Below are 12,199 nucleotides of genomic sequence, written 5' to 3' on the forward strand. Positions count from 1 at the left end.
TAACCCTTGTAAGTTTAGTACCAAGGCAAACAAACAAGAAAAAAAAATAATGAAATGAAATCCAAATTGCCCTAAGGAGACAGGAGTGGTTATGTTTGCCTGCTTGGTAGTGTTAAGCTTGACTGCCCAGGAGTACTCCTGCCTTCTGTCACTTCAGGAGCTTTCGAGTTTCTGTGTTTTCATAAGATGTTGCTGGTCACTAGATATTCACCCCTTCATTGTTAACCCCATCTGCTCCTTCGCTGAGTGAGCCCTGTGAAGTGCACAGGCAGTTGGCAGGTACTTTAGGACCAGCACTGGTAGCTTCCTGACTTTTATTTGTTGCATTAAAGATATGAGAACTTCGGTAACATTACTTTGTAGTACCCCTCCAGAAGGCAGAAGTGCTAATTTAGCAACTCACAGACATTTGTGAAGCATTCTGAAACTGGATTTGATTTTCATTTGGTAGTGGCATGCCCTAGCCTTCCTCCTGCGAATTGTTGCTGTCCCCAGATGCCTTAATCCCTCCTTGCAATTTAGGTGTTAAGTCTCCCAAAGTAAAAAGAAACATAAAGACTTGAGGTGAGTCAGTTCTGAAGGCTGCACTACTCCAATGACAGACCTCAGAAACCTCTTTAGACCCCACAAGGGCTCTTATGTGCTTCCAAAATGACACACACTTTGAACCAGGTAGGGGTTGAAGCTGTGCACGTTGAGGGTACTGCCGGTGGTACTTCTGGTTTCTAGAGGCAGCGAATGCTTAAATCCTCACAGCTTTGAGGAAGCTGGATAAAGTTGGATGCAGATGCCTTTCGTTCTGTATTCACAAAGTATTTTTGGTTTAAAAATATTTCAGATTGCACTTACGGGAATTACGTAAAACTGCTGTGAAATGAGTTATTCTAAATCCTTCAGATCCTAATAGGAGATGCCAATTATTCTGTTAAGCTTTATACAAGTCTTCCTATCAGCTGCTAATAAAAATTTTCGTGTTGCAATAAATGGGAGAAAGCACAAAACTAATTTTGGAATTTACATCTAGTGATCAGCCAACTGAAGAAGTGCTGGAAATTGGCGTTGAAAATTAAATTGCACAGCTAAAATAGCAACAGCTTTGACTGAGCAGCAACCCAGTCTCTAGCCCTGTTGATTTTCTGTTTCCCCAGTGGTATTAGAACAGAGTTGATGTGTTGATCTTTTTAAACAAAGCTGAGGAATTGAATTGAAAAAACTAATCTAATTTTATTGCAATAATACCTTAATAAATAGGCGAACGGTTGAGAATCTCGCTTACGTGTACTGGATTGTGCTGGGAATCGGCCTCTGATGCATTTTTGTTGCTTTATTTCGCAGATCGATGAAGATCCCAGCCTCATTCCTGAAGCCACTCAAGGAGGTACTTACAATTTCGACCCAACGGCCAACCTTCAAACAAAAGAATTTAATTTTTAAGTTGAAAAAAGTGCAGCTTCTCTGTCCCACACCAGTATGAAGCACCACCAGATGGCTACCAAGTGAAGAAACAAAAGGCTCCAAGACACACATGCCTCTTCGTTTTGATGCTTCTAAAGCAAGCCATGTATCGGTCACTTTGCAGTTGCCAAACATCACTATCACATGGACTGTAAATGCATATGCATGATCTCTTAAACTGTTTCAGAATTCTTTTTAACAGTCCCAACTACCTTTTTTTGCCTTTTTCCTGGTGCCACATGCTGACAACCGCAATCTGCAGTTTTGTTAAGAATATTCCATAGTGGTGGCACATTGGCTTTCCACGGAAAAGTAGCTTCTTTGGAAAATGGTGCGCTGTGGATCAAGACACTTTGGTATGATGCGTACATTTTGGAAGACTTTACAGGGGCCCAGTTTGCTCTGAGCCTCCATCATCGTCCTCCACAAACATATTTTCATATACTTTATGTGGAAGAATAGATTAAAAAATGCAAGCCAAATGAATTTCATTGGTGAAACTGAAATAAAAGTAACTTAAAAAAACAAAAACAAAACAAAAACACTTGGCAATTGATTAAACACTTAAGTTTAAAGCAAACAAAAAAACTACTTCATCTATCAGTAATTGATGTGTGTTCATTAACTGCCTCAGAAACCAGGGTTGGAGAAAGAACTGTAGATTTGGACTGGTAAAGCTTTGCCATTATACCTAATTTTTGAGAACAGCGAGCCCTATTTGACCACTCACTTCAGCCTGTGTGTTCCTGCTGTTTTGAAGTAATCAAATGCTGTGCATGGTATTTTACCTGAGCTACAAACCTGTTATGGACTTGAACTTCTGTTTAAGCTGAAAGCAAGAATCCCAGACTGTAGAAAAAAAAAAAAATCTGTCCAAAAATGCATTAGTTAAAAAAGAATCTTGCTTTCAACTTTCAGTAGTCAATATATTTTGTTTTAAATTGATAATTGGATATGGTTGATTTATATTGGGTTTAAACTGTGGAGCTTTCATGTTTACTGTAATTTAGTCTTAAACTATTTTTTACTTAGTAACCAGTGCTTATGATGATGTGGTTGGCAACAAACCAGCAACTACTTAGAAGCGTCATAAAAGCTTCATTCTTGGAGTATTGGAAGAGTAACTCAGAAATTAGTCTCAAATCTTATTCACACGATTACAAAAGATGCAAACTGGTTGATGTGTGAGGCTGGATGGAAGCTGCCATGATTCAGCATAAACCCGATGTGCAGCGCACATTAAATAACTTTACTTGAGGTATGTGAGGTCATTGCTTTCGGAAAATCGCCTGACCCAGTCATTTTCAAAGGGATTTTGGTATTGCTGGAGCGGAGATCGATCCTTGTGAAATTCTGTAAGCTATCACACAAACTGGTTTTGTTGCTGTTGTTTACTGGGTGTAATTTCCCAATGCATTGATGTGAAGGGATAGAAAAATCTAAACTAATTTAGTTATTGGATGTGGGTTGTATTTACTGTGATGAAGATAAGGACAGATGCCATCAGAGCTTTGTGGATCAGCTGTTTTTCCACTGATGAACAACGCATAGCAGGTGTGCATTCATTAAATATATATCTGCCAAGGTGGAGCCACTTTAAAGAGCGAGTTGTCTTGTATCTTAACTTGATACAAGCGTATGTTTAAACTGCAAGATTTTTACTTGCTAGATAATCTGTTTTAATATAGTGGTTTGGCCTCTGATTATTTATAGGTTTTATAAATTTTAGAATCAATTTCTCTTTAAGGTGGCTCAGATTTTTCAACTCTTGTGCACATAAAATTGAGTTGAAGTTCATTGTGCCTTTTTTCTTTTCCCAAAAGTTGAGTTGAAGCTTCATATGGTAACTGCATCCTATTCACACACTATAGTCTAAAATCTTGAAACTGTGTGGTGTTCGCTAAAAAAACTAAACAATAAAAAGTCAAAGTTAGGTAAGGTCACAAAGTTCTTGTGAAATTAGAGTTCCAGCAGGTGTTATTGTGAACAAATATTTCCCCTCCTGACTCGATTTAGTTTCCCTATATGCCATATAGAACGACGGTTACCCCGTTCAGCCTGCACTCACTACTATCCTGCAGATTACGTACAAATTGATATTAAAACAACAGTTTTCCACTACTGTGAAGATCGGATCTTTTTCTTGCACTCAATGCATTACATTAAAAGTGAACATCGGAGAACTGAGGTAAAGCAAGACAAAGCGTTCGCTCAGTTCTTTCTGTTGTGACCTTATCAGCTTTTGATTGGGATTGCACCATTTCATAGTTAATAAAGGAAACAAAGTATATTGCTGCACTTTTACGTTTTCAGAACAGTGTTTAAAATTGCATTGTTTTTATTATTTTTTTAAACTATCAGTTAAAATAGACTAAAACGTTCTTTCAAAGAGGCATCTAAATGTGTTCCTAATTTTGTATATGGGCTTAGGTTTTGTAACCAATAAAAAGCTGCTATCAAATACTATTAAAAAAAATTCAAGAACTTATTTTGAAAATTATGAAACTGCTTAGTCTTCACCGATCTCGACTTAGGGGTTTTTGTCTTTGACTAGATTTTAGTTATCAGAACTCCGCCTCAAAGTTTGACCTATGTTACAAGAATGAATAAAGTAAGCTAACGCAGTCATCTCTGAAACGCTGGGTACTGTTCTACTACGGAGTTTTATATGTTTCTTTTAGGGAAATGTTTCCCAAACGTGTACGGGAGGCCGTGGTAAGTGAGCTGCAGCCATTCTGCACAGCTATACGGGAAAGAGTGACTTCTGGTAGAGGCGTGGAGTGCACCATGGCATCAGGGAGCTCCAGAAATGTTTTCCAGGTCCCGGTGCTGGTCTGGCTGCTGATACCACACTAGTTTTATAATCAGGTGGGCACTGCTCCTTGGTCTGCACCAAGACCAGCCCTAGGCAGGAGGCTGACGTCCCCATGGCTCTCCGTGGGCAGGACGGATGGATGGCAGCGTCCCTGACCTCTGTGGGGTTCCATTGGAGTGGGTTGGAGATTGGATCTGCATTGCCCAGTGGGTGAACGTAGATGAGTTGCCCAGTTTCGCTTCTGTTCAGACATGTAGGACAACAAATCGAACCATTAGAAAGCACTTTTCAAGAAGAAAAGGGGGGAAAAAGTAGAAAACAGATGAGAAGTCAGGAGCTAGAGCTGGGACCAAACGCTTCCATTTTCACAATTTTGGCTTACCATTGATGCTGTCCTGTCCTAAATCCTTCCTGAGCAGCCTACAGGTTGACAGAGGAACGTAGGGTGTTGTTTTTTTTTCCTACCTGAGTTTTAAAAAGCGTTAGGGACATTGCAGCATTGTGCATCATACTTCAGAACATCATCGGTTTTGTGTTTTAAACTGAAGGCTAAAGAAAAGTTCATCTTTACAGCTCTCTGCCTTCATCCGTCAGTCCCGATGATCCCCATATAAATTACCTGTATGTGAAGGAGAAGTGAAGTGCTGTGTATTTATATATTACATATGTTACAGTATTATAAACCACAGTGAGGTCTGGCCCTGTCCCTGTCACCGTGAAACAAGTATTCAGAATTAGTTCTCTAGGAGCAGCCCCTGTGCCCTTGGGTTTGTTGTTTGGGCCATTTCAGGGCATGAATTTGTGTTGGGGGAGTCCTTGGAGGGCTTGTCAAATTCTCAAGTTTACATCAAGCACCTCCAAATATTCCCCAGTTTTTGTCAATATATTAAAAAAAAAAAAAAAAAAAAAAAAAAAGTGGTCTTCCAGTTCCTTTATCCCTCAGCCCCAGTAATCTCCACATGCCATGGCCCCGATGAAATGAGCCAACGTGGTTTCAGGTTGGGCCTTGCTGACAGCAGCATGAGCCCAAACGTCCGCGTGTGCTGTTTTGCAGGGCTATCGGTACCCAGGGAGGAGTTCTGGGGAGAGCTCAGCCCCAGATCTGCACTAGTACTATGAAAACTGATGGAAAGGGGAGAAATCTCTCCTTGCAGTTTTCACATCTTCAGCTGTATTTGGTATTTTAGCCAACTTCTGAGCTCTTGAAATACTGCAGGAGTTCTACTCGCTTAACCAGTTGCATTTTTGATGATAATGTAAAGGGAAAAAAAAAAAAAAAAAAAAAGCTGGCTCTTAACGATGGGAGAGAAAAATCTGAAAATGCAAATCCTACAGGCTTCAAAACTGAAGGTTGTTAAATTCTGGGTTTATTCTTGGCATAAACCTGTGGGTTGCTTCCCAAACCTGACACTTGCTGCTGATGTCCTTGCTCTGGAGCTCCCTGTGGTGCAGTGCAGGGCCCCAGCACCAAGGGTCACCACCTTATAAAGAGCCCAGAGCTTGCCTGAAGGTTCATCAGCCTCACCACGGCCCTGCAGGGATCGTGGTGGTTATCAGCACAGCTCCTGGGGGACATCTCCAGCTTTCCAGCACCGCCAGCTCTGCTGGAAAACATCTTTCCCACCAGCTGGGTAAAGAACAAACTCCCACAGGAGCCACGTCCTCCCCTAAAGCTCTTTACCTTCTCAAACCTGGTGTTGAAAGGAAGGGTTGGATGGGGTTTGGGGCAACCTGATCTGGTTTAAAAATCAAAATCACAGACTGTGTATAAATAAACTGGAATCCAGGCAGGATGGGACAAAACCAAAACACGTGGACTTCTTCATTTCCTTGACTCCATCGTTGATACCTTCAACGAGGCAGCCTGTTTTCATCGCTGTTGTTTCACAGCTGAGCTTTCCTGCACTGCCCTTGGGTTTTAGGGTTTTGGGGTGTGTTTTTTCTTCTGGATGTATTATTTATTTTATTCCTTTATCACTTTTTCATTCTTAAAAGGTTGATGTTGCTTTTATAGCAGTACTTGCACTATATGCAGTCCCGAACCCCACACCAAGTATGTTCTTGGAGGCCCTTCCCTTGAGGGTGTTTTCTTTCCTGGGGCCCATCACCTTCAAGGAGACACCAATGAGCTCCATGAACTTCCACCACCAAAATTGAATAGCAATCATTTAATTAGGATAAATTTGCTATGAAGAAGACGATGGCAACCGTTCAAGGCTCTGGTGACACATCCACAGCCCCCAGAGGTGTCTTGAAGAGCTTGGTGGCACCGTAGACGTTGTCCCCATCTCTTTCAGGGCAGCTCTGGAGGCTCAGGACCCATGCTTGCAGCCCCAAATCTGCTCTTTGCTGGTGATGGTCCTGGGGTCGTGGCATGGACCTGGGCACCCTGCTCGAGCAGGGGTTGGACCAGATGTCCTCCAGAGGTCCCTTTGGACCTCAGCCGTCCTCTGGTTCTGAGATTGGTCTCACCTTGTCTTGCAGAAACAGGAATATCTGACACATTTTGCTTCCCGTTGACCTCCCACCCAAACCAGGGAGCGATGCTTTCTCCACTTTTGTGGATGCTCAACCCTTCCAACTAGTCGCAGTGCTGCACTCCTCCTCCACCCTCGAATGGCTTTTTTTGGGAGATCTGACGGGTTTCCCAGTCACTGGATGCTGAGACCCCTTCTGCAGATTGCCTGATGGGAAGCATCACGACCAAGTCCATCCTCCAAGTGGCTTTTGCTTGGTTTCTCCTCCATTTTCAAGGTCTTTGGTCCCATTATTTCTGCTCTCTGCCTCAGGTCTGTTTTGCTTTCCCAAGCCTGGCTTTCTCTGCAAATCCATCCCTAGTGCTGCTCAAGCAGAGAGCTTGTGAAGAGCAACAATGTCTGCAAAACACAGACAAAACTTGTGATATAGGCAACATTTGCTCCTGAAGGCAATGAAAATGATGAGTTGCGAAGCGTGTATCTTTCTCCATGAGCAGAAAAAGCCCTCGAGTCAGTCTGTTGGCTGGGAAGAAGTGGTACATGACAGAAAAATGCTCTCAAAGCAATGCCGTGGCTGTTAGACCTGCTCCTGCTTGGGACGTGAGGGTCCCGGCCTGCCCTGGGGTGGTGTTTTTCTTCCCGAGGAAACCTCCCGTTTGGTCTTTCCAAAGACATTTCCCCCCCCGTTATGAAACTTGGCTTGGGACTGCACGGCTTTGCCCTCTCACTGCGGGAACTGGTGGCTTCGTGACCCTGGCATGACGGTGCTTTGGTTATTAAAAAAAGTGAATTTAAGAATAGTTCATCAGCCGTGTGAACTTCAGGGAAGTTATAGCAATTATCAGACAAGAGGTCGATCATGGCTTAAATGCCATGATCAGGCATCAGGAAGAAGATTAGAGGAGAGCCAATTAATTAATCCTTGTAAATGCCAGAGTGTTTTTAACCATAGTTGTCGTTTGCAGTGATCGCAGTTGCACGGCTGGTTTTCAATGCCACTTGGCAGCGGTGTTAGCATTTTCAAGAAGTGGTGGCACATGTGGTTTCACCCCCTGTTCGTCTCAGTGAGTTACACATGGTGAATCTTTATAGGTGATATTTCAGGGTTTATTTAAGAGGAGGAAACTAAAATACAACTGCTAGGCGTATTGAAGTGATAGCAATGCCATTTCACTGAATTATGCAACCCGTTTTCTAACTTCTTTTTTTTCCCAATCTATCCTTCTGTGTTGTATCTGGAAAAATATATATTTAAAAATGAAAAAATAAAGGAAAGGACACCTCCCACCAGCCCAGGTTGCCCAAATCCCCATCCAGCCTGGCCTTGAGCACCTCCAGGGATGGGGCAGCCACAGCTTCTCTGGGCAGCCTGTGCCAGGGCCGCACCACCCTCAGAGGGAAGAATTTCCTCCTAACATCTAAAATCTCCCTTCTTTTAGTTTAAAACCATTCCCCCTTGTCCTGCCATTATCTGATTGAGCAAAGAGTCGCTCTCCACCTTTTTATAAGCCTCCTTTGAGTATTGAAAGGCTTCTGTGAGGTCTCCCAGGGCCTTCTGTTCCCCAGGCCGCACACCCCCAGCCCCCTCAGCCTTCCCAGGAGAGCTGCTCCAGCCCCTGCCCACCCTCATGGCCCTCCTCTGGCCCCGCTCTCCCAGCCCCACACCCTCCTTGTGCTGGGCCCAGCCCTGAACGTAGCACTCCAGGTGGGGCCTCACGAGGGCAGAGCAGAGGGGCACAATCCCCTCCCTGCCCTGCTGCCCACACTGCTGGCTGCTGCCTGGCTTTTTGGCCACCACAGCCCCAAATCCCTCTCCTCAGGGCTGCTCTCAGTGAGCAGCAATGTCTGCGATACAGGGACAGCACTCGTCACCGGCCCCCACCCGCACACGGAGCCATCGGCCACCAGCCATTGACCACCACACTCGCCAGTACGGTTCTTCTCAGCGGAGCAGCGGCTGGGCAGATGGATGCACAATTATGAATTTTGGTTAACTGAAGTCGCTGTAAACTTCAATATGTACCAGAAGATCTCTGAAGGTCTCCCAAACCTTGCTGTCGTATGACTTGGTCACTTCTGACCAGAAGTTTTTAGCCACCAGATTTGAAGTATTTGGTGCTTGCTGTTGTGTGAGCATTGGATTAGGACAGGGCAGGAGTGGGTAGATTTGCTTGTTTTCAGCTGCTTTGCAACACGGGAGGAAAGAGAGGATAATTAGAAGTGAACTCTGTGCTGCTGTTTGGAGCAGCGTGGCCCAGCATCATTTCGTCAGGCTCCAACAAGGGCGTGAGCGAGCGGGGCAACGTGACCGAGAGCCGAGCAACGCCTGCTTGCAGAAAGCAAGGGCAGGCAGTCACATGCTGCCCCACGGGATGGAGCCTTGTGCCAAACCCCTCCTTCAAGGGACGTGAGGACGCTGTCGGGAACGGGGATGTTGCCTAAATCTGCTTCGGGCCCTGCCACGAGAACCCCTCCTTCAGCACTTCCCACTTTGATAGTTTGATGTGTAATTGCTGATCTCTACCAAAGGCTCATGGTCACCTCTATTTGCTGCCCCCTTTATGTCTTGAAAGGGACAAAAAAAACACTCCTGGGGGAATAGGAAGGCTTCAGAGCCTTTTTTTAACCACCAGCAGACAATTTTGGAGAGTCAAATGCACGCACCAAGAGCCAGCTAAGAGTAAAGCAGCAGCACGACAACTCTTCAACACATGCCGAGTTTAATATTGCAGATCCCAGCCCCTAATGATCGATACTCTGTTTGGTACCGTGTGAGATGCGTGACCAAAACACCAGCAGACTGAATGAGGAGTCACTTTTGACACAGCAATCGGATTGTTGTGTTGCACCTCCAGGCCCGCTGCTCCACGTGGCCGGAGGGGCCCCTGAGAAGATTCGTCCTCTCCGTGCACTGGAGATGGGGCTGCACGGATAACCTGGGATCATTCATCTCCATCTCAATACAAGTGCATGTTTTTGCCTTACAAAAACCTCTTCATCTGGTTCCGACAGTCAAGAACACAACAAGTGCTTGGGAAACGCGTGTTAGAAGTCAACGGCGGCCACCTCCAAGCCAAAGGCAGATCAGTCTGCTTATATTAGCCACAAATACACAAGTATTTAAATACAAAAGTGTTTAAAGACATGATTTTATCCTCCTTGTCATACACACAGGTTTGTGATAGAGGTTTTTACAGTTCAGTGCTACTTACGGCTACTCATGATCACTCAGGCCAGACCAACACTGGAGCACTCTCTTATCACATATAACAGTTATTATATTTTATATATTAACACAGCTACAAATTGTGACTCACTTGGAAGGACATCTTTTATTGAGACCTTCCCCTGAGTGGTTTGTTGTGCCCTGCTCCTTCAGGAGTTTAGACAGGCCCTGTGTCCCGGCTGCTGCCTGCTACGAAGTGAGGCTAATCACAGCACCAGAGGCAGCTGGATGGTTAATGCCTTAAGAGCCATGAAATGCACTGGTATGAAGAGCAGAAGGCTTCTTTGTGCATTTTTCTTTGGTGATTCTGGGCTGAATAAGTTCCTTCCCGAAAGCAGCCGACTTCTGCTGACTATAAATGTGGTATCCTCTCTCAATCTCCTTGCCCCACCGCTTTCATTCATTGCATAGTGGAGTAGGGTCTACCACTAAGCCTCTTAACTTTAACCCTAATTAAGAGAATTTTGGGTGTGGGGCACCCTCCAGGCACACATTTCATAGGTCCTTCCTCCAGCAGGCTCAGTGGGATCAGACACAGACCCCACTGGGACCTTGGCCCCGCTGTGAGCTTCCAGGGCTGGGAATTTTGGCTGCCTGGAGCAGGGTGAGCATGGAGAGCCCTTTGGCTATCAGCCTGCCCGCGCTGGGCCACCTCCTGCAGAGTGGTTTCGTCTGATTTCAAACCATCTGAGAGGGGGGCTTCCCCTCGACCACCGCGAGGATATTCAGGGGTTGTGTTTCCACGCACCCAGAACTCGGGTTTGACTTCCTTATATTTAAAGAGAACACCAGGGAAGTTAGGCACCATTTTCCTGCAAACGGTATTCAATAAAAATAAGGAATGGGAAAGAAAGACAAGGAATTAGTAAGTACACATCCTGGAACAGCATCACAACGTCTCATCCTGTCTCGTTTCCACGGTTTGAAGGTTACACCCATGGGTGCTGCACTGAGGCCGCTGTTGGAAGTCCTGCTCCATCAGGATAGCTGCATCAGGGCCGGGAGGAAAGATAAAAATCCCTCGTGGGCTTCTCTGCCAAACATGCAGGTGGCGAGCATGCGAGAGACGGATCCCAAAATGCTCCTGCTGGGTGTTTCTCAGCGCGATGTGTGCCAGCTGCAGGTCTGCTCCTTTTGGGGGGTGCCCAGAGCCTGGCATCCTGCTGGCTCCACCTCGGGCTCACCCGAGGGCTTGCCTCCTCTCTGCTGGACCAACAAGGGATGTGCAGCGCTGCCCTGCGCCCCTCAGCAGCTCACCCAGGACCCCCAGAGCCTCCTGCAAGCCCTGCCCGGTGAGGGCACTGCAGCCCCGCAGCACCCACGGGTGCCCCATCAGCCGCCCCCGCTGCAGCCGCTGCCCCAGCTCGGCAGGAGCCATCGCCCCGGGCACCTCCTGCTTGTTGGCCAGGAGGAGGACGGGGACACCAACCAGGCTGGGATGGTCCAGGGCTTCCTCCAGAGCCTCCAAAGCTTCAGGAAGCCGGGCCGTGTCCGTGCTGTCCAGCACGAAGAGGAGGATGTTGGTGTCCTCCAGGTAGTGGGGCCAGCTGGCCCGGAGGCTGCTTTGTCCCCCGACGTCCCAGAGGGTGAAGGGCAGGCCGCAGGGCGTCCGCAGGGACTCCACGTTGAAGCCCACGGTGGGGCACGTCTCCATCGCCCGGCTGCTCTTCAGCCTGTAGAGGAGGGTGGATTTGCCGGCGAGGTCGAGCCCCAGCATGACCACCCGTGCTTCTCTCCTGCGCCGGCCTTTGGAGATCAGCTTCCCCATCGAGATCCTGCTGCAAACAACAAGGAAAAAAATAAAAAAATAAAATGAAATAGGAAATAAAAAGGGTACTTCCTGGGTAATATCAGTCAATAACAGAGCACTCGGTTGTGCTTTGCTTACGTTTGCTGAGCAAAGGCTCGGGCAGCTTGTTGCTCCTCTCCTCTTGGCAGCTAGGACGAGGCAGAGCTCTTATTTTGGAGGCGTGGAGCAGAGCCAGGCGCCTGCTGCCTCCCAGGCTCCATCGCCACCCACAGCCCTCAGCAAGAGCCTCGGCGCGGTGCAGGAAGAGGTGGGGAGGCAGCGGGACACGTTGTTTCCTCCGCATCGCCGCCAGAAAGACACGGGCTTTTGTTCATTGGCTTCTGGAGGGGAAATCCACCCCCGGCCGGGCAGGAGGAAACCGGGTTTCAAGCACGGGGTTGCTCCGGGAATTTGCTGAATCACAGCTCAAGGGTGTG

General features: G+C 46.6%; 2 protein-coding genes across 3 annotated transcripts in view; one reads left to right on the top strand and one right to left on the bottom strand.

The window, feature by feature from the left end:
• The window catches only part of KPNA3 (karyopherin subunit alpha 3), a 50,509-nt gene extending 46,566 nt beyond the window's left edge, over positions 1 to 3,943 (top strand). Inside the window, exon 17 of the mRNA XM_084306148.1 lies at positions 1,336 to 3,943. Coding sequence (XP_084162274.1) covers positions 1,336 to 1,434 — 99 coding nt within the window. The 3' untranslated portion in view covers positions 1,435 to 3,943. The remainder of the gene's footprint in view (positions 1 to 1,335) is intronic.
• A 5,868-nt stretch (positions 3,944 to 9,811) lies between these two features.
• Positions 9,812 to 11,981, bottom strand: ARL11 (ARF like GTPase 11). Of its 2 annotated transcripts, none has more exons than XM_084306271.1 (2): positions 11,862 to 11,981; positions 9,812 to 11,748 (listed from the first exon to the last, which is right to left on the bottom strand). In XM_084306271.1, exon 2 carries the CDS (start codon positions 11,739 to 11,741, stop codon positions 11,154 to 11,156), a length of 588 nt encoding a protein of 195 aa, XP_084162397.1. In that variant the 5' UTR covers positions 11,742 to 11,748; positions 11,862 to 11,981; the 3' UTR covers positions 9,812 to 11,153. The 2 variants fall into 2 exon arrangements, with proteins under 2 accessions (XP_084162397.1, XP_084162398.1); XM_084306272.1 differs by having other exon boundaries at positions 9,812 to 11,751; positions 11,862 to 11,970.
• Between the last annotated feature and the right edge of the window lie 218 nt (positions 11,982 to 12,199).

The sequence above is a fragment of the Netta rufina genome (assembly GCF_964035555.1).
Source record: "Netta rufina genome assembly, chromosome: 1".
Classification (NCBI taxonomy): Eukaryota; Metazoa; Chordata; class Aves; order Anseriformes; family Anatidae; genus Netta; species Netta rufina.